The sequence below is a fragment of the Aplidium turbinatum genome, chromosome 14 (assembly GCF_918807975.1).
Source record: "Aplidium turbinatum chromosome 14, kaAplTurb1.1, whole genome shotgun sequence".
NCBI classification, from domain to species: Eukaryota; Metazoa; Chordata; class Ascidiacea; order Aplousobranchia; family Polyclinidae; genus Aplidium; species Aplidium turbinatum.
In genome coordinates, this window is record NC_137485.1 from 21,259,557 (window position 1) to 21,286,637 (window position 27,081).

The 27,081-nt window shown below is 36.4% G+C and overlaps 1 protein-coding gene across 1 annotated transcript in view; it reads left to right on the forward strand.

Annotated features, from left to right (window-relative positions):
* LOC145782702 (N-acetylgalactosaminyltransferase 7-like) overlaps window positions 1-27,081 on the forward strand; it is a 65,989-nt gene that overhangs the window by 1,762 nt on the left and 37,146 nt on the right. The window contains exons 2-5 of the mRNA XM_082594454.1: window positions 9,709-10,124; window positions 15,301-15,467; window positions 15,752-15,968; window positions 26,022-26,204. Coding sequence (XP_082450580.1) covers window positions 9,709-10,124; window positions 15,301-15,467; window positions 15,752-15,968; window positions 26,022-26,204 — 983 coding nt within the window. The remainder of the gene's footprint in view (window positions 1-9,708; window positions 10,125-15,300; window positions 15,468-15,751; window positions 15,969-26,021; window positions 26,205-27,081) is intronic.

Sequence of the window (27,081 nt, forward strand, 5' to 3'; positions counted from 1 at the left end):
TAAAAACAACTCAACTGACATGACGAATTTTCATATAATTGTTCAAACATTTTATTTTTATTTTTTTCTCCACGATTTCAACGTTTAGCGACTTTAAAATGATGTAAAAGCGGCAATGATAATTAGGCTACGGTATGTGATAATTTAAAAAAAAAATTCAAAAAATCACCGAATAGGAAACTCTCCGAAAAAGGCTCTCACCGAATAGGGGACTCACCAAATCGGACTCTCCGAATCGGACTCACCGAATAGTAGCAGACCCCACGGCATTAGCATAAATTGTCTTTAAACGATTAAACACTGAGAAGCTGTGGTGTCACTTTCTTTGTGAATTAGTTTGAACACTGATATCCAATAAGTCTCGTTGCTTTAGTTTAGATATGAATAGCTCAGCTTTGAACTTTGTCAATGACAATTTTCTAAAAATATTGTTTAGATCTTATTGGGGTAGTAAGAGCACGTTTCACCAGCAACTCAGCGTTGAAGACAAAACAAACAAACTATATAGAGTTGTTGTTGCAAAGCAGTAAATTTGAATAAATTGCTCATGTAAGGCATGTAACCTCAAAAATGCTTAGCCTTCTTTGTACTATCACAAAAGCAAAAGCTTGCAAGGTTTTGTCTGCTAACAGAATCCAATTGTTACTTAATTTATCCCATTATGAGGTAACTATTGCTTGAAGTAGGCAAGTAGCTGACAGTAAATTTTTAATGTATTCTAAGGTATATATACTAAATGGAAATTTCACTCATAAAGTAGAAATAATCAAATTTATGTTCAAATTTTATAATAACAAACTATCGGAAAACTTTAAAACTTTCTTCACACATGTATCATCTAATCATTAGTAATAGTATAATGCTCGATGCGCAATTTCTAATTTGCTTTATACTCAACAGGCAAATACTCAATTATTTAAAAAAAGTTTAAAATGCATGGGAGTCAAGGTATAGAACGATTTAACCCAAAATATAAAAAACACACGAAAAAAACTACAAATTAATCTGTAAAACTTGCAAAAAATACTTTGTCAATAAACAAGAGCTATAGCAGTGACATTCATTACCTGACTTTATCTCCAATGTTATTATTACCGTATTTCTTTTTTGCGTTTTATGCATCTTTTTTTGTTTTTTTCTGTTAGAACTACCTTCCTTCTTTTTTTGTTGTGTCAATTTGGCATTGAAAAACGCAATACTTGCTTTGGTATAACTGCTTGAATGAGAGGGTGCAGACTCGACGACCTCCTACGCTATATTAGGGCTACGATCTTTCGCACCCATTGGATGCACACCAAACGTTTTTGTTGTTTTTATATTGTATGTACGTTTTGTGTCTAATCCAAACAAAAATGATTACAAACAAAAATGAATGACCATTGACCATCCATCTTAATCTATAGGCCTATTTTCATGAGAAACGAGACAAAATTCAAACTACAGTAGAACTCGGTTAATCCGGATTCGGTTAATCTGGATCTTCGATCTTCAGAACTTTGGAGAATCCTAAAATTCCACAGTGGTTTCTGTTTATTCAAAGGAATTAGTTTATAATTGAGGTTAACCAAGCATAGTGTCAGTGAAAAAGTCTCAACTAAAGAAAAAAAACAGTTATCAAATGGCGTATCATGATTAACAATAGAGGTTATTTAAATAAACTCTTGGCCAAAAAAAGCAGTGGTCAAATAGTAAGTAAATAAAGTCTCAACAATAAAAAAATAAACAGTTATCAAACGTTAAATGGCTTGGCAAGACAAGCCAAGACAAGCCAACATTTCTCTATTCCATTGGCATTTGAAATCATTAATGTTTTTCTTTTCATTTGCATTCATAATATTTTTTCACCAACAAGGCAAAGTATGAGTGTTGTTGTCGATCTATAAAAACTCGAAGTCTAGCTCTACATCTGGGTCAGATGCATCAATTTTGTACCCTGTAGTCTCCAGAACGCATTTTTGCGGTTTTGGTATTTCTTGAGGTTTCAGTCTACTTTTTTAGGCTTTAAGTTATTTTTCAATGGAAATTGTTAACTTCTTAGCAAAAATTTTGGATTTATCACAAAATTGCCCACTTTTTTTGGATTTTTCACGTTTTTAGTTCTGTAATTCCCTTGTGATTTTTCACAGGCAAATACTGCAGTGCTGACCTTTATTTAACACTGTGCAGCTTTAGCTACATTTTAATGTTGAAATGACACTGGCTTTACAATTTTGGCCTTGTATTTTTCTCAATTTTACGAATCTGCTATTTTGGCTCCACCATGTTGTAGTCTCCAGAACGACCCATGGTACTACTCTACCAATGCCTACTCTGTGCTCCTGTTTGGGTGTAAAATGATGCAAATTTATATATAAACAAACCTACAAAACAAAACAACAGATTTACTAAAAAAGTGTGATAATAGTTCACTCTTCTATGGAAGCTATTTAGCCTGGCTCCAAAATTGTGTAGTCTCCAGAACAAACTTTAACAAAAAATTATGCTTCCCTGTTTAAAATGGCAAACATTCTTCCAGTATGTGATAGACTAGTATGCTCACTTGGCAGGATTTCATAGAGAAGACACGCAATAAATAAAAGATTGGGAACTATTTGTTATTGAATTTGTCTGTAGTCTCCAGAACACTGTAGTCTCCAGAACTTTTTTTTTTTCTTCGTAAAACCAGTAAGCACTCCTTTGTACAGTTATTTTTACATGTAATGTTACAATAAAAGTTGCTCATAAGAAATGATACCTGTTGAAGCATTCTGTAACCTATTTTTGATCTTAGAGAACATAGATACAGTTAAAGTTGTTAAATTTTAATTTAGCTGTGATTGTGAGGTGCTTTTTACGCATATTTGATTGGCAATGGCTCCATATGAAAACAGTACTTTAAGGACAAGGAAATTCAGAGAGCGTCTTCGCAAAAATGTAAAAGAACATTCACAGTTTAAAGACAGAGATTCACAAAGGAAGCGATTGGCTTATGCAGAAAAAATGGAAAAAATGAAGGCATCGCCTCATGATGTTGCGTAGCCTATCATAGAAACATGAAAAGAGAAAAAATGATAGCATACAGAGAGAAGAAGAAGATGCAGCAGTTAAAAAATACGACTATGAACACCTCTGATGTGAGTGCAAGTACTAGCAGTGGTCCAGCTCCACAACTGCACTCAACACCAAAGACTGACGAGCATCGAAGGCAGATAAAGAATGTGGCACGAAAAGTACGGCGCCATAAAGACAAGGAAACATCCCTTTTAAAAGTATGAGTAACCAATTTAAAGGAGAAAAACCAATCTTTGAAGAAAAGATTTCGAAAGGTAGTTGAAGCATTCATAACTGACAGTGATGATGAAATAGAAAATACCTCGTCCTTACCTACCTGTGCTAATTCACCAAATGTCAGTGCAAATTTAAGCAAAGTTTTGTGGGATACAATGAGCCCGAATGGAAAACGCAAAGTTAAACGAAAGTTGCTGGTAAACAGTGAGCCAGGGGTAAAACAGAAAATTAAGACCACCTTAGGAATCAACCTTTGCAACAAAATAAATGATTACAGTCGAATTTCACCCCTTCAAGAGGCTATAAAATTTTTTTTGGTCGTGACGATGTTACTTGTGTCACACCAGATGTTAAACGCCAAAGAAAAGGTTCTTGGAACAATGTAACAAGGTACAGATTTGGATTTTTGAAGGTACTTCATCAAAAATTTGAAGCAGAAACTGGCAATAATTGTGATCTATCTACGTTTAGCCGTAATGTTCCAAAATATGTTATAAAACCTAAACCATCAGATTGGGGTACATGCCTCTGCCAAAAGTGCTTAAACCCACTATTGAAATTTGAGGCAGTTCAAAATCAAATATCTATCATAAAATCAAATAGACTATCATACTGCATAGATATCTGGAAAATTTAGCTGTTTTTTCCCAAAAATTTTTTGGTATTAAAACTTATCAGTAGCCAAAATTTAATTTGTAGTCTCCAGAACAAAAAAATCTTCTTTTCTCATGGTACTTACCAAATATCTATTGCTAGCATATGATTTATTACTACCTTGAGGTCAAACAATACATGACTTTGGCTGAAGTATCAGAATATTTAGGTACATTATCGCACAACTGCAGTAAACCTGCTAGAAACTGATAAAATGGGTATACTCACACTGATATTTAATTTTCAGTATAAAAACATGATATTTTTTGGGGGCAGTCTTTTGATTTAGTTGGTAGAGAATCTCAAGACTTTTAAATCAAAATTTTATGGCAACAAGCATTCTGAATTTTTTCTCCGTTCTGGAGACTACAGGTACAAAATTGATGCATCTGACCCACCTACGTAGCGGAATGGCCCGTTTCGGCTAGTCCGATTGGGCTGATCCGATTCGGCTAGTCTGATTCGGCTATTACCCTTTTCGGCTACAGCCCGATTCGGCTAGTCCGATTTGGCTGATCCGATTCGGCTAGTTCCCTATTGGGCTACAGTCTTTAGCGGTTAGTTCCCTATTCGGCATTTTTTTGAAAATCCAACGATAATCCTTCTGTAATCCAACACAATCCAACATCGTTTCTTTCGCATTCCGACAAATTTAGCGAAAAATGTTTGAATTATTAAACTTCTTTTATAGTTGAAATTATCGAAGCTTTAGATGAGTGGGGTTTTGACTTAACCATTGAGATCTTAAAACTAAAAAGCGAATTAGATTTATTTTTGAACTATTACTGTTTGCTCAGATGAAATTGACATGTATCATGCGTCGCCGTCTGCATGCAAACTTAGAATATATTAGAATCCTCAACTATTACAAAATTCGAAATCCAACGACGCCTTCTGTTTATTTACAGTAGAGAATTTTGTATTTTGATCTCGAAGCTTTAGATGAGTGGGGTTTAGACCTAACCACTGAGATCATAAATCATATTTATCACACCGGCATAGGCGCCGACTTTTAATTTTGCACGGGGTGGCGGATAGCACAATATGGCAACCTAAAAACTTTCAAACTGCATGTTTTTGTTTTTTACTAAGCGTGTTTCGTAGATGCAATTGTCTTTTCACACCTGATTTGTAGCTCGATTATTTACAAAGCAACTTTACAACAAACCACAGGAAGTATGTCGTGAATTTTATTGTTACGTTGTCGCTCCGACATTTAACATTTGGCAAAAGTATTTTTGCGAACGGCAGCTCTGTCAATCCAACTGTTAATCAACTGGTCAAGTTGTAACCGTTAAGCTTCAGCTTGATAAACATTTAAAATTAGGATGTGGTTCTATCGCTGTTGCGTCATGGTAGATCACAAGTAGGTTTTTATGCGCCTGAGTGCACTACTAAACGATCGCTCCGCCTCGCAGGTGGTGGAAGGCAACGATAAGTATATTTTCACAATGCAGACCACGTTTGGAAGCATTAATGATCTTGTTTCATTGCTTGCAAATAGATCAAACAGTTGCGACAGTTGAACGCTTTTTCGGTGGCATCTTTAAGCTGAATAAAACTGGAATGTCGGGGAAAACTTTTACTGGACGACTTTTTGTAATTTTTTCTATGATGTAACAAGCAACTCCTAACTTATGTCAGACCAATAAATTCTCTCCTCAAACTTTTACAGGACAACTTTTCGTAATTTTTTCTATGATGTAACAAGCAACTCCTATGTAAGACCAATAAATTCCCGCCTCACAATTTGTCACGCATTGACACGCAATATTACATTATTACTGCATGAAGTAGATAACAAAGTAGAAATTAAAGCAAGAAGTAGATGACAGTACACTCCAATTGAAATCGGAAAATAATTCAAAATGCAAAATCTTGACTAATTGAAAAAGGTTGCTTTCATTATTGGGAATTGGCAGGGGGTGTAGCTTTCCTCGAATAGAATCATGTAAACGTGTAAATTTGCAGAACGTTAAAACTGCTACTTTACTAGGTGCACTTTTTAAATAAAATTCAAAAAGTTTCGAAAATTGCATTTTTTTTAATAAAATTTAAAAATAGATATTCATTTAGGAGGTGGAGCTATAAATCATCGAGATAATTTTATTTCCAAGTATTTTATAGCTGGCATAATTTATAGCGATATTATGAGCAGTTTAAAATTTTTCAAAAAAGATTTTTGAGGGAGGCAATGGAAAGATCGTATTTTATTGATTAATAAATCCCATTGTAAACCTAACAATTGTAACAATGACTTATGAAAAGTAACAAATAAAACGATCGCAACAACAAGGAAAAAACTCGTAGCCACGTGTTGCGTAATCTTCACGTAGCTTGCTTGATGTTACGCGAGTATCATGCTTGTGACAAAAACAATCATTTTCTTCGCAATACTGTATTGGTTCACCTCTTGCTTTACGTTGACTTGAAGCGAAAACCAATGGTCAAAAAAAGATTTAAACGTCCGTTCAAATTACATTTATTTGCAGTAAGTAATGTAACCTAAACGGGGTGGCTGCCATCATGCCATAGAGGTTATGGGGTGGCGTGGCTGGCCACCCCGTAAGTCGGCGCCAGTGGATGCATTAGACATTTGCATTTTTGTAATGATTTTCAAGCGAAACAGAAGTGTGCCAGAAGATTGCCAAAAAGTAATAAGTAATAGCACAACGTCACTATCAAAGCAGTTGTAATTATTAGGGTAGGCCAGTCCGTGGTGCATTCCCAGGTCCAACGTCAATGCAGGTGAACAATGGTTGCGATTATTACAATTCAAGTACTTGACATTTCTTGGCACATTTTCTCAAATGATCAAAATATAGTCATCATAACACACATTATTACCTGATTTGTTGCCACACAAGTGTGGATGCGAGCCTTGCATTTCTCATCACGTCGGGAACAACGCCAGTATTTCTTAAGCCCGTCTGGACTATATTGAGCTAGTTGAAACATGTAGCCATCATGTAGAAAAACCTCACCTTTGCGCTGCGTACTAATCGATTCCTCTGCCATGATCAAGTAACATCAACTGAGAGTCTAACGAAGGAACTAACCAAAGGAATTTCAGGTCATGTAACGCCGAAACCCAGGTTTACTCTAAACTGCCACTTAGGTTTTAACTTCATCTTTTATGGCAAACGCTATTTGGCAACTGTCTTTTTTTCATTGACACGTTTTGGCTGAGACTTCATCTCATTAACCCCTATTGGTAATCATGAAAACTGTTATTTTCATGTAAAACACATATTTTGAACGAACCCAGACATCAAAACTCGTCATTTTTACATTGATTCAATGTCTGCAGACGTTGAATGAATGTAAAAATGACGGATTTTGCCGTCTGGGAAGGCACTCAAAGGTAAACACTGGATAAAATGCAAGAATGCAAAAGATACCATATTGTCGAATTAAAATACAAAATCCTCTAAATAAACAGAAGAACCGGACATACATTTCTCTGTTATCATTTTTAATGTAAAAATTCCTTTTGTGGTCCCTTTGTCTGGAACAAATAAAAACTGTGCTGTTGAAATTTCCGATTGTAGTTTTGGTCTCAATCTCATCAACATGATTCGGAGTAAGCTGTTTGTTACGTAATTCACAAGGCTAATTGTTCTGTGGAGTGACCATTCTGTTGCTCCGGTTTTTTTTGGTAAAGTTATGAATATGGAACGTACCATATCACTAGGGATGTAACCGGTGTCATAAATATGATTTATGATCTCAGTGGTTAGGTCTAAACTCCACTCATCTAAAGCTTCGAGATCAACTATTGTGGAATAAAATACAAAATTCTCTACTGCAAATAAACAGAAGGCGTCGTTGGATTTAGAATTTTGTAATAGTTGAGGATTCTAATATATTCTAAGTTTGCATGCAGACGGCGACGCATGATACACGTCAATTTTATCTGAGCAAACATTGATAGTTCAAAAATAAATTTAATTCGTTTTTTAGTTTTAAGGTCTCAATGGTTAGGTCTAAACCCCACTCATCTAAAGCTTCGATGATTTCAACTATAAAAGAAGCGATATTACAACATTCTCTAAATAAACAGAAGACGTCGTTGTCCATTTTATGTGAGCAAACAGTTAAATTTAATAGTTCAAACATTTTTCGCTAAATTTCATTTCAATTTGTTTTTCTTTGTCGGAATGCAAAAGAAACGATGTTGGATTACAGAAGGATTATCGTTGGATTTTCAAAAAATTGCCAAATAGGGAACTAACCGCTAAAGACTGTAGCCCAATAGGGAACTAGCCGAATCGGATCAGCCAAATCGGACTAGCCGAATCGGGCTGTAGCCGAAAAGGGTAATAGCCGAATCGGACTAGCCGAATCGGATCAGCCCAATCGGACTAGCCGAATAGTAGCAGACCCCCTACGTAGAAGTAGTGTTTAAATACAACTGCAAAGATGTTTCAGATCCTTGTTTACACTGTTCTTCTCTGAGCCTACACGATATCAATTAACGAATTTTTAAAAACAAAATTTTTTAATGGATTGTTTGTTTTGACTGCTGCGTGTGAGATTTTGGTGGAAAGCAGCTCTGGTAGGCCATGGTTGGTTTCCGGAAAAATAAGAGAGCTTAGAGGCCTGCTAGAGTAGCCTAGTTAGGCCTACATCGAATCTGATTTGATACGGTATATTTCCGCCATAAGAAACGAAGCAAATGCAAACTAAAGTCAAGGTTTTGTTTGCAACAACAGACTATAGCCTCCCATTATAACATAAATTTTTTTGCAGTTGTACACTGTGTATAATTATTTTTCTTTGTCGGAATGCAGAAGAAACGATGTTGTGGAAGTGAAATACGGGTCTGCTACTATTCGGTGAGTCCGATTCGGTGAGTTCCTAACTCCTAACCCTAAAACGGCAATGATAATTAGGCTACGGTACCCAATAATTTAAAAAAAAAATCACTGAATAGGGAATCGGACTCACCGAATCGGACTCACCGAAACCGGCCATTTTGGTGAAATACAGTGACATAACCATTAACCAACAAAAGGAAAAGATGGAAAAACTGTAATGGTTTAAGACATGCATGCAAAGATCCTATTCCAAATTGCCCATCCATTCCATACTTTTTACTTATAAATCATCACCACAGTCGACGTATCAGTGGTGAATCTGGCAATCGCTACCTAAACCGTAATAAATTAACTTTATCAGCCTAGGCAAGGTTGTGGCTGATGGACAGCTTTACAAAATCAAAAGATAAATGTGTAACTACTCTCTGCATATGAAGCAAAGATTTGATCCAATGGTCAGTCAACCTCGCCTTGAGCTACTTGGTCTAGCACTCATACTGCTGCAGTCACTCTTGCCAGCTATGCTAATAACAAAAAACAGCAATTTAAAAGCTATCTTATACAGTTTAAGTTTCCGAAAACAATACTAATTTTGACCAAGCATGGTAGCCTACTGGCTGCTTATTAATATTGAGTTGCTTAGTTGGGCACCAGAATTACTCGGAAATGATTGTTCGTTTGTCTTGTCAAATTTACTTGTTGACCAGTGTTATCGGTTAAGTTAATGGCCTAACCTTTTGCATGGATATGGAAAGGTAACACAAAAACCACCTACCAAAATAATCCCTACAAATTTTCAAAAATTCTCTGAATCGATTTTCTCCAAAAAATGCTGTCTCTGAAATGGGATTTCTTCGAATCAGCTGCTCTGAATCAAATTCGCCGAAATGAGCCATAAACCAGCTTAAACAAAATAATAATGTGATATTATTGTACCGACTGTATCGTATGAATTGTATTATTGCAGGTTTCTGTGGATGGTTACGAATATGAGATACCTGAAGTCAACCATGATGCAGATAATTTAAATAATATCAATTCTCACAATGACTTTCCAGCCATTGATGGTGTTGAAGTGAACTTAAAAGATGGTAGCCATCATCGTGTTGATCATGTAAAGAAGAAGACTCCACTGAAAAAACGGGAAAACAAAATAAATGGAAACAATGAAAAGGGCCCAGTTTTAAACTGGAGAAAAGCAGGCAACTATGAGGAATTGAATTTAAAAACAAGAATTGGTCCAGGGGAGTATGGCTCAAAAGTAACAGCTTTACCGGAAGAAGCAGAAGCTATCAGTGCTTCAATCAAAGAATTTGGCTTCAACATGGTCAATAGTGACAAGATATCACTAGACAGATTGCCCAAAGATTTACGTCATCAAGAGTAAGATGCAGTATAATTGTTATTACATTGCAATTACATAGTACTGATCTTTTACTATGTTTCATTAAATCCGTGTCTAGTCAATAGCGCAAGACCTGTTTATGCGAGGCCCATAGTCTGAGGCCAATCAACGTAATATCTATACCATTAATGTCTCTTGTTTCTCGAATTGCAAGGGTTGGACAAGATGACAAATTGTGACAATTTGTGATTCAAAGTTGCAGTGTAAAAAAATTCAAATTTTGGTTCACAGAAAACAACAAAATTCTTGTGTTGTATATACTGTACTGTAATAAATATGAAGTAATCTAGGTGCTTCAGTTGATGCATATCTGAAAGGTGGGGATATTTTCATTCTCTTAGAACAGCGTGGTCCAACTTCTTTTCATCGCGGCCAAAAACATTTTTATTTATCTTGCGGGCCAATGTTTTTAAATAGCGATTCATAGGCTTATTGCTGGCAAATTATGCATAGCCTATGGCATATAGTTACTAGTTACTACTCTCTCAAACCTCTACAGCTGGTTTTACCTTAGAAGGGGGATCATCTTCAACTTCATCAACTTTAGAACATCTCACACAAAAGCATCAACTTTAGATTTTTATTTTAGACAATAGCATTGGTATCCACGAGAATCGTAGTTGTGGCCATGCGAACGCAAGCGTAAAGAGCCTCGTTTCTAAGTTGATTTCGATTTTTGGTTTTAATATTGTTCATTGCCGAAAACGTACATTAGCAAATGTATGTAGGCCTACTTCCAAACATCGAGTGGCCTACAGGTTCAGAACAGGGGTCTGCTACTATTCGGCTACAGTCCAATTCGGCTAGTCTGATTCGGCTAGTCCGATTCGGCTAATTTCCTATTCGGCTACAGTCTTTTTTGACGGACGACCTGCGAACATATGCAAGCATTTAAATGGTCTACTTCAATGACAACTAAGACATGCAACGCCGAAACCCAGGTTTATTCTAAACTGCCACTTAGGTTTTAACTTCATCTTTTATGTCAAATGCTATTTGGCAACTGTCTTTTTTTTGTTGACACGTTTCCGCTGAGGCTTTATCTCATTTATCTCTATTGTTACGGTAATCATGAAAAATGTTGTTTTGATGTAAAACACTTATTTGAACAAAACCAGAAAACAAAATTTGTCATTTTTACATTGATTCAACGTTTGCAGACGTTGAATCAATGTAAAAATGACGTATTTTGCCGTCTGGGAAGGCACTCAAAGGTAAACACTGGATAAAATGCAAGAATGCAAAAGAAACGATATTGTGGAATAAAATATAAAATTCTCTAAATAAACAGAAGAATCGGACATACATCTGTCTGTTATCATTTTTAATGTAAAAATCCCTTTTGTGGTCCCTTTGTCTGGAACAAATCCAAACTGTGTTGTTGAAATTTTCGATTTTAGTTTTGGTCTCAATCTCATCATCATGATTCGTAGTTAGATGTTTGTTAGATGATTCACAAGGCTAATTGTTCTGTGGAGTGAGCATTCTGTTGCTTCGGTTTTCTTTTGTAAAGTTATGAATATGGAACGTACCATATCACTAGGGATGTTTCCGGTGTCATAAATATGATTTAAGATCTCATTCTCAGTGGTTAGGTCTAAACCCCACTCATCTAAAGCTTTGATAATTTCAACTATAAAAGAAACAATATTGTGGAATAAAATACAACATTCTCTAAATAAACAGAAGGCGTCGTTGAATTTGGAATTTTGTAATAGTTGAGGATTCTAATATATTCTAAGTTTGCATACAGACGGTGACGCAGGATACATGTCGATTTTATGTGAGCAAACATTTCAATTTAATAGTTCAAACATTTTGCGCTAAATTTCATTTCAATTTACTTTTCTTTGTCGGAATGCAAAAGAAACGATATTGTGGAATAAAATACAATTCAAAACTGTAGCCAAATAGGGAACTAGCCGAAACGGGCCATTCCACAGAACAGCATCTTTAAAAAGGGGAAACTTCTCCTTTGACACTAACTTCCAAAAGCTTGTAGGACTTTCCTTTTTTTTGACAGCAAAAACGGGTTGTTCTGAAGTTCACATAATTAATCGGAGTTGAAGCTCTGGGGGCTGTGTAGGGTGGAGTGAAAAAGACTTTTTTTTAATTTCAAAAAAAGGTAGTGCTAAAATGAGGGCATATTGCTAAAAAACAACTTTGAAAGTGATTTTGGGGAGTAGGTCTTAATAGGGGCAGGCCTACCCCCACTTTTAGGGACCAAAATCCCCCAAAATTGATAAACGGTCATAACTTTGGAACCAGTTGAGCTAAGGAGTTGGTTTGTGTGTCAAATGATTCAGAACTACCATGTTCCTATCTGTTCTAAGAGAACTTTTTTCTCTATCTGCACTATGAAAAGAGTTATAATAAAATGTGTGATTTTAGCTCATAAGTTAATTGTACTGTAAGCTACCTGCAGCATAGGAGTCTATTCAAACTGATAAATAACTTAACAGTTTGAATTTTTGGATATCCTCTTACGCTGCTGTTGGTAATTTCTTTGCTTTACAAGAGTTCAAAAGCCAGCTTCAACAAATAAAAGTTGTATCTTCAGTATAATTATATTGACAATTAGACATATAATACATAGTTTTCTGTTATAAAAATCAGTTTCAGCATGGCTATCTGGAACAATCTGATGTAAATTGTGATCAAACAACTTTGTCATCGGCAAGATCAGTTCAGCAAAGGAAATTTTTAACTCCAAAAATCAATTTCAGTGTAAAATCTTACTATAAGCTGGTAAACCTTAATGAGCCAGATATGATTAAACCACCACTAACACATTCTCTCTCCCTTGAGGAAATACAAAAGGCAAATCATACCCCTTTAAGATTTTCATGTCCATGTCATAACCAAGCAGTTGAGAGACATATCAAAGTGGTTACAGAGGTAAGCACACCGGATTATCAAAACAGAGAAATTGAATAATCCGACAGAAGCTACGATCTCGCAAACTCATGAAACGATTTGACACTAAAAGGCAATTTGTTGGATGATAAACTGATTTATGACAACGAACAATTTGATTGTGTCTTGAGCAATAGACATTGTTCTGAGCTAACATTTTACATGGTAAAGTTTCCACTTTGTTATGACTGCCATTCATTTTACAATGTGCAAATTGTGCATTAGGCACCCAGAATTCTAAAGTCTCTTGCAATCACTACCAATAGCAATTAGACATGATATTTTACAATATTTATAGTCAGGTATAACCCATAAAAGCCTGAAATGATAAAATTCCCAGGATTAAAAACAGAGAGAGACTGTTCACCAGGCATTTGGTAATAAAATTAGTTTGCGTTCTTCTGGTGACTATATACTAGGTTACCTCGTGATGTTAAAGATGATAACTAGCTTTTGTATTTCCGACGTTTCGTCAGTCAGCACGACTGACTTTATCAAGGTGGCTAAAACAGGTTAACACAACCTGTTCAGCAACGATGGCACAACACAAAAACATACTGATAAAATGAGTAAAGTAAAGCAGCAAGAATCAGAATTAAAACACGCAACGATACCTAGAGGTTAAACTAAATGCAGTGAATGCCTAAAACCAGTAGGCTACTTTCCAACAGCGTAAATTTATCTATCTATTGGGCCACTGTCAAGAAACGTTGAAAAAACATCAGACAAGACAGAAAACAATGGGATTAGCAATAACAATGGTAGAGAAGACGCACTGAGAATGGAAAAGGTGAAGATGCGTGTTTTGTTTTAATTCTGCGTGTTTTAATTCTGATTCTTGCTGCTTTACTTTACTCATTTTATCAGTATGTTTTTGTGTTGTGCCATCGTTGCTGAACAGGTTGTGTTAACCTGTTTTAGCCACCTTGATAAAGTCAGTCGTGCTGACTGACGAAACGTCGGAAATACAAAAGCTAGTTATCATCTTTAACATCACGAGGTAACCTAGTATATAGTCACCAGAAGAACGCAAACTAATTTTATTCCCAGGATTGTTATTTATAGCAAGGTGTTAGTTAACTAAATCAGTTTATTGCCCATTATTTAAAACTGTGTTGGCTCTTATGAGCAGCAACTATTCAACAGTGTATACATTTCACATTACTTCTAATCTACGCTGTCATGTTCTATATATTGTGTAGGCCTATAGCCTACCATGTTTTAAATGTAGGCCTATCAATGTCCTTAATAATGACCAAGTAACTTTCTACAAACTTTTCAAGCGCATACAGCCCAACACTTTCTTGTTGGGGAGCCATACACGTATCAATGTATCATTATTATCTAAACATGACATGATATTTTCATATATGATGTAACCCTACTGTCTAGGCTATAGGCCTATACAGTACTACAGACATAAAATAAAGAGCTAAAATCACATTATTTATTATAACTCTTTTCATAATGCAGATAAAGAAAAAAGTTCTCTTAGAACAGATAGGAACATGGTAGTTCTGAATCTTTTGGCACAAAAACCAACTCCCTCAACTGGTTCCAAAGTTATGACCGTTTATCAATTTTGGGGGATTTCGGTCCCTAAAAGTGGGGGTAGGCCTGCCCCTATTAAGACCAACTCCCCAAAATCACTTTCAAAGTTGTTTTTTAGCAATATGCCCTCATTTTAGCACTACCTTTTTTTGAAATTAAAAAAAAAGTCTTTTTCACTCCACCCTAGACTGTGTACTAACTCTCACACTCATGGGAAATTTTTTTAAACAAAGTGGTATTGTTATGCATCACAAAGGATCATTCACAAAGTTTTTTTGTTCATTACAATAACAAAAAAACAAAAATTGAAGTGATATTGCTAAATTGCTGACTATCAGTTCGAGGGCCAAAAAAACGGAGCTCGCGGGCCAAGTTTGGCCCACGGGCCTGCAGTTGGACCATGCTGTCTTAGAATATCAAATGAAAGTATGTACTAAAACATAGATATTTTGGATGATTTTTACTTAATCAAGTGTCGTGCTTAAATCGTTTTTCGCACTAGTTACAACGTTCATCTGATGAAAGTGAAGTGAAAGCAAAGACAAACAAGTTGATTTATTACCTCACTGGCATTTTGCACATCGTCCGAACAAATTGTGCATATTACTTTACGACACTTGTGTAGCTTAAAAGTATGATTTTTGTGATTTGGTTTTAGCATTTATCACCAATAAATTTTAAATTTAGGTGCAAGCATTGGGATTATTCTGACAACTTACCCCAAATCAGTGTCATCATTGTATTCCATAACGAAGGATGGTCCACTCTTGTACGAACCATCCATTCGGTCATTAACCTAACTCCGAAGCATCTGCTTGCAGAGATTGTGATGATTGATGACCACAGCAGTAAAGGTATTTTAGTAGTCAGCTGTGAGTATGTGTCACTTTGTGTTCTTTTAAAATATGGCTGTATCGAGGCAGGATTGGAGTTACCGGTAGCTACCATTATTTTTATGCTAAGTTCAGTCCTATTAGTTACACTTTGTGCTGATCTTTTGTCAATGCATGTCATTTTGTGTATTGCTTTAATGGTATAATATCTGCTGTGTTTCAGAGCTTATAACTGCAGTTACTGTCCTATGATTATTTTAGTAGCAATATAGTGACTTTGTCAGACTTATGGATGCTTTGTTTAGAACATCTGGGCCAGCGGTTGACAGATCACATTGCCCAGTTCAATGGGCTGGTGAAACTTTTCAGAAACGAGCGTCGTGAGGGACTGATCCGAGCCAGAAGCATAGGGGCTCAACGCTCTTCATCTACTCCAGGCATTGTGTTGGTCTATTTGGATGCCCATTGTGAAGTCGGTTACAACTGGCTGCCTCCTCTCATAACTCCCATTATGAATAATAGGTAAATACACAATCACTTAATTATTTTCTGGAGAACATGTTTTCAAAATATCAATGATGATCATTTTGGGCCTAGAAATGTTTTACTTGACTGTTTCTCTCTTTGAAGCTCTGCACTGTCTACGTAGCAACAATAACCGAATTTGTCGAATTTTAATAAGGTTTATATACAAAATTTACTTTGTCAGGAAATATAAAAGTAATATCAACGAAATTATATCAGGATTGGCTAAATTCATTATTGAAACTTTATGGGTTTATATTAGGGTGAGGCTGATGCCCCTATGACTCCCAATTTTTCTGGCCCTTTTAACAAATGTTCTACATCATATTTAGTAAAAATCCAAAGTTTCAGAAAAATTGGTTGACCCCTTGGGGTGCCAGTTTTGTGTTTAAATTTCTGCAGTGGTGTGCAATGCATACCTTCCAGCTTCGTATAGCAAAATCTAAAGAAATTGCCATTTTTAGCAATGTTAATCATTTTTTAATCTACTCGACAAGCCAAGAATATGATCAAGGTGAGGTAATGGTCATACCGCTTGTAAGTACACGAGAATTGGAGGCATTACTTGGAGGGAGCTATCTACCATCTACATGGCAGAACAACAAGGCGGCAACATACGCTATATATAAGGCTAATGTACTAATGTAGTCAACAAATTGCTGTAGGTTCTCAATTCATTTCAGTTCAGCTTACAGAAACATAGAACATGGATCTATGTACTAAGGCGATACTATGAACTATGTACAGAGGTGCATGGAGTGCAGTGGCGTAACAGACCAAACTTACCGTTGAAAATATATATTTATCAGTAGAGCAGTTTGTATAAAAGCGTAATAATCACTAGTCACCAGCACTAACTTTGCTGCCAAAAAAGTTGCTAATCAAATAGTTCTAAGATTATATTCACTTGCAAACATAAACGCAGTGACCGGTACCCAAAAGGATATGGAGGAAAAACTTGTTAATTTTTACGACAAAGATTTAAAAAAGTTGCAAAAGATAAATGCCGCTGATCGTGATCACAATACAGCAATAATAATTTTCAGAATGTTTTAATCAAGACTATGCCGTTTTGGACTAAAAACATATTCAAGTTGATTAAGGAGGAAGAAGATGTCAAATGTTTAGTTTAGAAAGTATGATGACAGGCAGGATTGCCACATTTGCAGGTCGAGACATGGTAACAATAAGAAAAACAAAAAGAAAAATGAAACGAGAGCAGCACTCTGTAGAATTAGCTAAAAAGAAAGAAGACAGGAAAAAGTTAGATACGTACATTCATAGACACAACATTTGATGAAACAGCAGACTTTTCATCTGATAATGACTGGGCACTGAAGCTACTTTGCCAACATCTTCAAAAAGGTGTCATCGTCAAAGCGTTAAAGATGGCACAACGATTCGAGTGCCTTATGATATTTTCAAATACCCTTCGATAGTTGGGTGTTGTTTGAGGAACAAAATTAGCCCTGTGGCCGCTTCCACAATGATAAGGGAATGTATCACTGCATGTGGTGGAGACGTGTCGAAGGTGAACCTTAATTATACACAGGCACTGAGGTATTGCACCGAAACAGCTAAAGAAACTGCCAGTGCTATTGAAGAAAAGTGGCAACCTCCGTTACATGGAACTGGATCCCTACATTCGGATAGAAAGTTGATGTCCAGCCTCAATTTAAAGGTCATTGATGAAAGGATACCTGTCCTTGTTTCTGGTCTTAGTTGCGTTAAACTACTAGGAACGCCTAAGTTACCTGCTGGCGCATCAGAGCCTATGGGAGAATTGATCGGTACTGCAACAGAAAAGCTGCTTGATGATTGGAACTGCAAAGCATTAGTGGGAGCTATGGTGTTTGACACTACCAGCTCCAAGACTGGCCACGTCACAGCTGGCTGTAGTGTATTGCCATCCAAAATAAGTTAAATAAATCGTTACTTTGGCATGCATGATTGCATGCAGGCATCACACAGACGAGCTAATTGTCGGCCGGGTGTTTAATAATCTGCAAATAGAATCATCAAAATCTCCTGATGTTATGATATTTTAAAGATTCAAAAAAAACTTCAACAACTCGTCGTATAGTAGTTTAGACAAAATTTCATTTTCCTATATCAAAGATGCTCACCCTGAACTTGAAATGTACAAAGAAGAGCTGATTATAGTAATGAAAGCTATCTTGCATTCCAAGAAAACACCAAGAGATGATTACAAAGAGTTGATTGAGCTCACAGCCTTCTACCTACAAGCAGACATCTCTGATGTACACAAAAAGATCAGGTTCTTGAGCTGTGGGACAATGCATGAAGCCAGATGGATGGCAAAACTGATTTATGCTATTAAAATGTCACTTTTATCCGAAGAAATTCTTGCCCTTCCAAAGAGTCACACTATTTTTACCCCAAAACAAATGCAGAAATTCAACGTTTTGTAAAATTAGTTGTGTTGGTTTATTCTCAGTGGTGGATAAAATGTGGTTCCTCTGCTGATGCTGCTTACAACGACATCAAGCTTCTGAAAAAAATCCTCCTTTATAAAGAAATTGATGAAGAAATTGCAGAGTCAGCTTTATTTGCCTTCAAAAAACATCTTTGGTATGTGACAGCAGAATCTGTCCCCATGATCTTGTTCAGTAACAAAGTAAATGAAAGGGACAAGCAAGCTATAGCTACAAAATTGCTGTCTTTTGAAAAAATATCAAAACCTTTGAAAAGATACGGCACTGGGTTTGGAAAACCACAGTTCCTGATATTTGCACTTTCACCTACTCAATTACATACAAGGATTATCTGGGTTATCTGGGTGATTTCTGGTTATCTGGGTGATTGGTGGTTTCTGGTGATTTTCCGGGTGGTTCTGGATTATCTGGGTGATCGGATAAATGGAAGTGGTGGATGTGAAGCAGCGGTGACAACAAGGGCAAGATTGTGCGGGGCAAAGTTCAGGGAATGTGGGGAAATGTTGCATGGCAGAAAATTTTCACTAAGGATGAAAGGAAAAGTATATCGGAGCTGTGTGCGGCCTGCAATGCTATATGGTAGCGAGACATGGGTATTGAGAGAGAGTGAACTGGCAATCCTGAGAAGAACGGAAAGGTCAATGGTGAGAGCAATGTGTGGGGTGAAAACGAGAAGGGAAAAAAGGACTGAAGAATTGATGGATATGCTAGAGATGAGAGAGACCATAGATCAACTGGCAAGGGCAAATGGAGTAAGATGGTATGGACATGTGATAAGGAGGGAGGAAGGAAGTTTTCTTAGAAAGGCACTAGATCTAAAGGTGGATGGGAAGAGGAAACGCGGTCGTCCAAGAAGAACGTGGAAACAACAAGTGAAGGATGAATTTAAAAAAGTCGGACTGAAGGAGGAAGATGCAAGGGACAGGGAGAAATGGAGAAAAGGGATTAAAACAATTGCTGCGCGGAAACAATCGGCCACCCCCACTAGTGGGGAACAAACCGACGATGGATTGTGATGATGATGATGATTGGTTCGAACAAGACTCTTGGTTTTTCTTTGAAGTGTTGAACAACACAGAGTTTTTGTGGCCTGTCTCCTTGTGGAAAATGGACATCAATTTTCTTAATGCCAAAGATGTTATCAAATCTCTGCTGGTTACCAACGATTGTGCAAAAAGAGAAGTTAAACTCACAAGTGATTTTATCAGTGGATGTAGGCAAAAAGAAAACTTTCAAAATGTGCTGCAAGTTGTGGAACATGAGCGGAACCAAATCTCTTTCTCTAACCAAAGAAAACGACACAAATTGACTTTATAATATAAACCATTCCTATTTTATCCTTGAGTCTTTTCAACAACATTAAACTGTGAAAAATGGTATTGACAATGAAGTTCCTTTTTGCTGATGATTTGGAAAAAACATATTTTTGATTGAATTAAAAACGCACTTTATGTGTTTTTGTAACAAAAACGCCATTTTTTTCAAATTTTCAAATCAAAACTGGCACCCTTAAGTGGTCCTTTGTCACATCTTTTCTTTCAAATAGTGAGTACAGAGAGGCTGTAGAACATATATACAAAGGGCCGAATGACTAGCTCAAGTTTTTAATTTTTGAGGGGCACCAGCCTCACCCTAGTTTATATTACCACTCTGAAACCTACCAAAGGATAGTTTTAAACAGCACTTAGAACCTGTCCTATAAGCATACTTTATATTTTGCAAAAGTTATAAAAAGCTTTTTAACTTATGTAGCCTTTTTGGGTTGGCAGCGGTTGCCAACTTTTTATTGCTGGTGACGCACTTTGCAGACTTATTAGGAATTCATAGAAAGATGTTTTTTCATATGTTTTGAAGAAATTATTATTTTGCAATAACAGTAACCCAAAACTTGCCTGTGAAATAACTAGTGGTACTTTAAGTTTTCTTGCTTTCAAATGCTTAGTAGTGTAGTATATTTTTAAACCTGTAAGTTATTTTCAGTTTAGTGAGTAAAGTTTACAATCTTGCAACTATGAAAGATGACATAATTATAAATTGCTGTAAATCGTGGCCTACGAAGATACGTGGCCTAGACACCGTGTTCTACCCTTTGAAACTGAAGGTTGAAGTCGATTGCAGATGAGCATGTTACTTGGGTCTATGCACGCTAGGGTGCATCATCTCCCCCTTATTTTTTAAATCAAAGTTGTGCCATTGAGAAATGGTGTCCATTTTAGGTCAGATTCAGCCAAAAAAATTATGGGGGTTGTGGGACCCCCCCTACCACCACCTCCGCAACCCCCCAAATCCGCTTCACTAAAATCGCAATAACTCAAAAACCAAACAAGATAGACAAATGGTGTTTGGTATCAACATCATCGCAACTACTTGATTTAATTCAAATCTGCCAAAAAATTTGCAATTTTATGTGAATTTTAATTTTTAATTTTGTGACAGGGTTCGTATGCATGCATAATACAAAAATATTTGAAAATCAATCAATTTTTGAAATATCATTTGCTATAAAATATCTGATTTTGTGATAACTGGCCTAATAAAATTAGTTCATAGCCAATTTGTATTATTTTAATGTTGTCATACAAGTTTTTGCATTATTTCCATCTTGGTGTAAAGCAAACCTGCTGTTATTTGCTGCCATACCCAGTTTCCAATTGAACAGATACACATACACAACACACACTGATAGAGTGAAATATATCAACACATTGCATATCTTTTCAGCTTTTTGGTGTCCTTGGGTTGTAAAATCAAGCATTTTCTGGCATTATTTGGATCCATCACTTTTTCCGCCTCCGTAGATAGCAATGAAAGCTTTATTGCATAAATCACTTTAGCCATCCATCGAGCTTTATGAATTGCACCTGGTTTTTTGAATTTGAATGGCTTGTGTGGGAGGGGGGTTTGAAAACTAAAAAGAAGTAGTTGTAAAAGCTCTTCATAGTCCGCCCTAGGGATATCACTGCTATCATTTTTTGTCAGCAGTTGAGTAGCAAGGTCTGTAGCATCTTTTCTTTGTTTATTTAGGAAATCCATTCCACTGGTTGAAATGCACTCGGCTTCACTGAAATAAGGAGGAAAAGATAAATTATCTTGAGAAACATGGCTAAAGAAACTTCGAAAGTTTGTAAATATTGTGATCTCTGGAGACTTGGATGTTTCAATTTGCAGTGCATCAAAAACACTGCCAGCAATAAGTTCGCCAATGTGCTTTCTGCAGGCACACTATAACAGTGGTTTGCTTAACCGGTCTTGCAGTTCCACACAACCTCCTGACCACAGACCAGTGTTTGTAGATGTAGTGTCAAACACTACATCTACATACATAAGTATGGTCAAACACCATACTTATGGCCCCATTTATAGAGCACTTTCATTCACATAACAAGTCACAAGTGAAGTCACTGATAATGCTACCAGCGGACTGACCAACTTTGGAGCTGAAGGATGGCACATCAAGAAGTTTTGTTTGATGACCTTCTGATACTAAAATAGGCATAACTTCAACCTTTTTGTATTTGTTGTTAAATTCTGGAATGAGTTTAGAATCCCAATGTATGTTATACAACAAGGGTGGTGTCCAATTTTCCTTGATGGTTTCCGCTATGTTAGCATTTGTTTTTCTTTTGTATCGATCACAAGAAGCATATGACAGTGTAAATTTTGATAGTAACTGTGTGCCAGTCAATTCTTCTTTCCTACTTCTCAGTGTATGTTGATTCCATTATGATGCTCTGTAGAAAAGCTGAAGCAGATGCTGGAGAAATACCGCACCTTGTCATAGTTTTCAACAACTGAATTGGCAGGATATCATAAGGCACCTCAAGCAGTGCACCAGTTTTTAACTTTCTCCTGTGAACCTCTGGTGCTGTGCTACAGCTGGGCACATCGTCCTCAGAGCTTGCACCATCAGTTGATGATGATGAGCATGGAATATTCTCTGATGGGACCATTTCAAATTCGCTTCTTGTTGCAGCAGTTGTAGCATTCTTCCTTTGAACTGGTTTGGCCTCCTTTTGTTGTTTTTGATGAATTTTTACTAAATTTGATCTGTCATAACTTCCAAGAGTTGCTGTTCGATCTCCCAACATTGAAGTCAAAAACAGTCTATCTTCTTCATATGTAAATGGTTTTGAAAGTGCGTCAGGTGTTGTAATAATGAAAGTTTTGTTCAAGAAAGTTTCATGTTGTTTCAAAGGATGCTTGAATTTTTCAGTTTTCTGTAATGTTGATTTTGTTTTTCTTGTTGAGTTATCTTTTTTTACATATTGAATTAACTTCTTTTTTGCTGCTAGGTCTGTAATGAGTCTGTCTTCCAAATTTGCTTTGGCGTAATATACTTTCACTTGCTGTAGTACAGCTTCTGCACTTTCCCATTGACTTAGCTTTGTAAACTGCTGGTGGTACTTCAGGCATCGAATTACTTGCTTGTTTGTTGGAAGTTAAGCTTCTTTCAAAACTGCATCCTCAAATGATATCTTGCCACCAAGCTTGTTGTTATCATCATATAATGCTCTATTAGAAGTCATACAACTTGCAACAAAATAAACAAGAAGTGTGCTCTAGAAATTAACAAGATTGATAGCCGTGCTTAATTACAGTACGGGTACCTATCCCTGTAATAGAATAAGTTCAATAGTTCAAATGTTATGAATTTATTGAGAATGACTGGAATACTTTTGAGCAGTCTTAAATTTAACCAGCCAGAAATCTACAAGCGACTGGAAAAGTCAACATGAAGATTGATTTTCATATTTTTCGTATTACACATGAACATACAAAACCTGTCACAAAATCGAAAATTAAAATTCACATAAAATCGCAAATTTTTTGGCAGATTTGAATTAAATCAAGTAGTTGCGATGATGTTGATACCAAACACCATTTGTCTATCTTGTTTAGTTTTTGAGTTATTGCAATTTTAGTGAAGCAGATTTGGGGGGTTGCGGAGGTGGTGGTAGGGGGGGTCCAATAACCCCCATAATTTTTTTGGCTGAATCTGACCTAAAATGGACACCATTTCTCAATGGCACAACTTTGATTTAAAAAATAAGGGGGAGATGATGCACCCTAATGCACGCCAAAAATGTTTTTTAAGTGTTTTTAATTGAATTGTTTCAGTGTTCAAGTTTAAAAAAAAAGGGCTCAACTTTACAAGTGTTTTGTTGTCATGAGAAGTTTTAATTGGATAAAAATAATTAGCATCCGAGCAATGTGTGAACACAAATTTTTAGTTTTGAGCATGCATAACATTTCATCTTGCTTGACTTTATCGAAAGCTTTTTACAATCGATGAATCACAAGTACAGATCTTTTTGCATTTTGATTGATCTCTGAGCAAGGTTTTTCAGAATGAAGACCCCATTTCTTGTCCTTTATCAGGCACAAACCCATATTGGTTTTGTTTATTTTTGGGTGTAATTTGTTTCTAACTCTGTTCATGATGACTCTCAGTCTCAGCAGTAGTTCAACAATATGGGACATTATGCTAATTGTTCGATGTTGTTCACATTTTTTGTGCCTGGTTTTGTAGTGGATAGCATATAGTATAATATTGTAAGTGTGACTTTTTCTCAACAAAACATGTAGGGTAGGGTGCATCAAACCTCCTTCATGAAAAAATTTTCTCATGACTATATATATGGGCACTAATTAAAGTTGTACTACCCTTAAAAAAAATCAATTTGTAAAATATTACCAAATTAGACGAACTCTACTCGGTCCACATCGAGCTTGAATAAACGAAAACTAGGTTTATTCCACATGAAAACAGCCAATATAAAGATATCTCGAATACGATACCTCTCAGATTTTGCTGAAAAGTTGTCATACTATTAGACTACCAAACAAAAGAATTCCAAGCTTTAAATCAATACCGGTATCTCAAAAGGTTTGTCCATGGAGGCCATTTGAATTTTGAGTACCACCCTCGTTTTTGACTTGTGAGGGTAGTTTATAGCAATGTTTGCCATTTTTAGGGCCTCATAACTTCTATTGTAAATGTAATGGAAAACTAAAATTTGCAACAATGCTTGCTCATTATAAACTATACTACACAATTTAACAATAGAAAAAACATTTTTGATGGATGGGTATTAGGTGGGTCACCAAAATCTTAATATTTTGCCCGATTATGGACACTTTCATCCTTGTCATCCAACATTACAAGGAGCACAATGCACATCTACATGATGAGCAAGATATGCATTTCTCTGAAGAACCTTAACTTATTAGCAACCTCCCGAACATTATTTCTTGAAACCACATGACTGGTTCAATAATATTGAAAAACTTTGTTGATCCATCAGTAAACCTAATCTTGTTTGATTTGAAACCAGCTGGAAAACAAACAATTGAAGAAGAAAAATAAGCAGCGGTTGTTTACGTTTTCACAGTCAAAGTTCTTTGTATAGCCCGAGTGTCACCAACCTTTTTTCTCTGAGGGTCGGATTGCTAAGAGATTAACAGCTGCGGGCCGGATGCAAATTGCGAAAACATATACAACTATTTAGAATCTCCATTGACTTGAATTGAGCACAATAAATAACACAGTCAGCGATGGAATAGCAAAGTTGTGATGAAAATCGAAAGGTTGCTGGAAAAGTTTACCCCTGCTGTGAATCCTGTGATACATTACAGGGCATCGTGCTCTTGAAAAAACATTACATCTTTCCAAATTTGGCTTAGGCTGTCCCTATTTGTGGTGGCCTAATGATAAAGATGCAATGTGATGGTAGCTCAACAGCAACTTCAGTCCTTTATAAAACTTTGGTAACTTTTTTCTTCACAGTTGTGGTGCAGCTGTTATTTCCGCAGCACGTGGCGGGCCGGATGAAATCAGTCCGCGGGCCGTAGTTTGGTGACCCCTGGTATAGCCTAATGATTGTAGTGAACCATATATAAAAGAATTGCAAATGACACAAAATGTTAAAAAGGAACAAAAATATATTTTAACATCTCTGATTTATGCACGCTCATATAACTCATATTTTAACATAATATTTTATATTACTTGCGGCTTTATAAATTACCAATTACCACTGACAGGCTCAAGTTGTGTAATGTGCAGCACCCCTGCTTTAGGGAGACACTAAAAAACATAGACGTAATGCAAACGGAAAAAATACCTAGTTACGTGACGTCTGATATTTTACTTCTAGATCAAATTGTGGGTTCTTGCTGTTATTGATTTAATAAGCACTTTCAGTTCAAATTTGCTAATTTACAAATTTTAAAGTTTTTTAGTTTACTCTCTATGGCAGTGGTTCCTCACTTATATGAGCCACGACGCACGGAGTCGGGAACGGATGGCTCGCTTGTCACATATTCGACTATTTCACCTTTCCACACGATGCAAGGCTGATGTGTCGGTTTGAGGAAGCACGTTCATAGAACTCCGATAAAAAGATGCTTTCAAGAACTGGCCACCTTGGATTTGAGCATGTTATTCCGTGATCTTGAATGAGAACCTCTGCTCTTCGGTTACAACTCGTCAAGAGATTACGCATCACAGTGGAATTAATAAACAATCAACTAGTTGTATAATTTCATAATTCTTTATTTAACTGTGAAGCTGTGACCGATTGTTACTTGACAGAATGGTAACCACAGTGCCACTGATTGACGTCATTAACGGACAGGACTACACCTTCACCCCACAAGCGGGAGGTGACTTCAATGGGTTTGCTCGGGGTGCATGGGATTGGAGTATGTTGTGGAAGAGAATCCCTTTGAGCAAACGAGAGATTTCCAGGAGAAAACATGTCACTGACCCTTACAGGTGGGAGCTTACATCACTGACTATATGATCTCATACATGAAACCATTCACTTAGTATACACTATACTATACGGGAATGGCCCGTTTCGGTGAGTCCGATTCGGTGAGTCCGATCCCTTAACGGGGGATTTTTTCAATTTTTTTTTAAATTATTGGGTACCGCAGCCTAATTATCATTGCCGTTTTAGGGTTAGGGGGTTGGGGTTAGGGTTAGGGGTTAGAGGTTAGGAACTCACCGAATCAGACTCACCGAATCGGACTCACCGAATAGTAGCAGACCCTTACAATACAATGCCTTTTTTAAAACTATTCCTTAGCTGATCGGTTTTACATTTAATTTGCGCATTTAATTTTATCTCTTGGGTGTTCGGTGCGATGCTTGGTTTTCATCATAGCTGGTATTGAAAAATATTTCTTTACCAATATGTTTGATGCCGGAAAAGCAGCTATCTTCCTGCGTTTGAGCCGATGCATAGCTGCTATTTTATTTTATCTTCAAAAGTGGTTAATCGCTCGTTCTCTTCTGACCATGCTTCTGTCACTTTTAAAAATATGTTTTTCTTTGGCATACGTGGAAGTGGACTCGTTAAGTTAGTATTGCTACACCCGTAAAAACTATTTATATGCATCCTTTCCCCAACACAAGCAGCTTACCAACCAGGAAGACGAACAATCGAACAAATTATAGAAAAGTCTATTGAATTCAACAACCCAGTTCATATTATCTTCGTTAGCTTCAAAAAGGCCTTTGACAGTGTTAAACTACCGGTACCTTACCTCTGGCATCATTTAGATAAAACTTCCATCAACAATAACAAAATACAAACAACCAAAAAAGTAAATCAGCTTAATCAAAAAATGTCATTAACTTTTTAAAA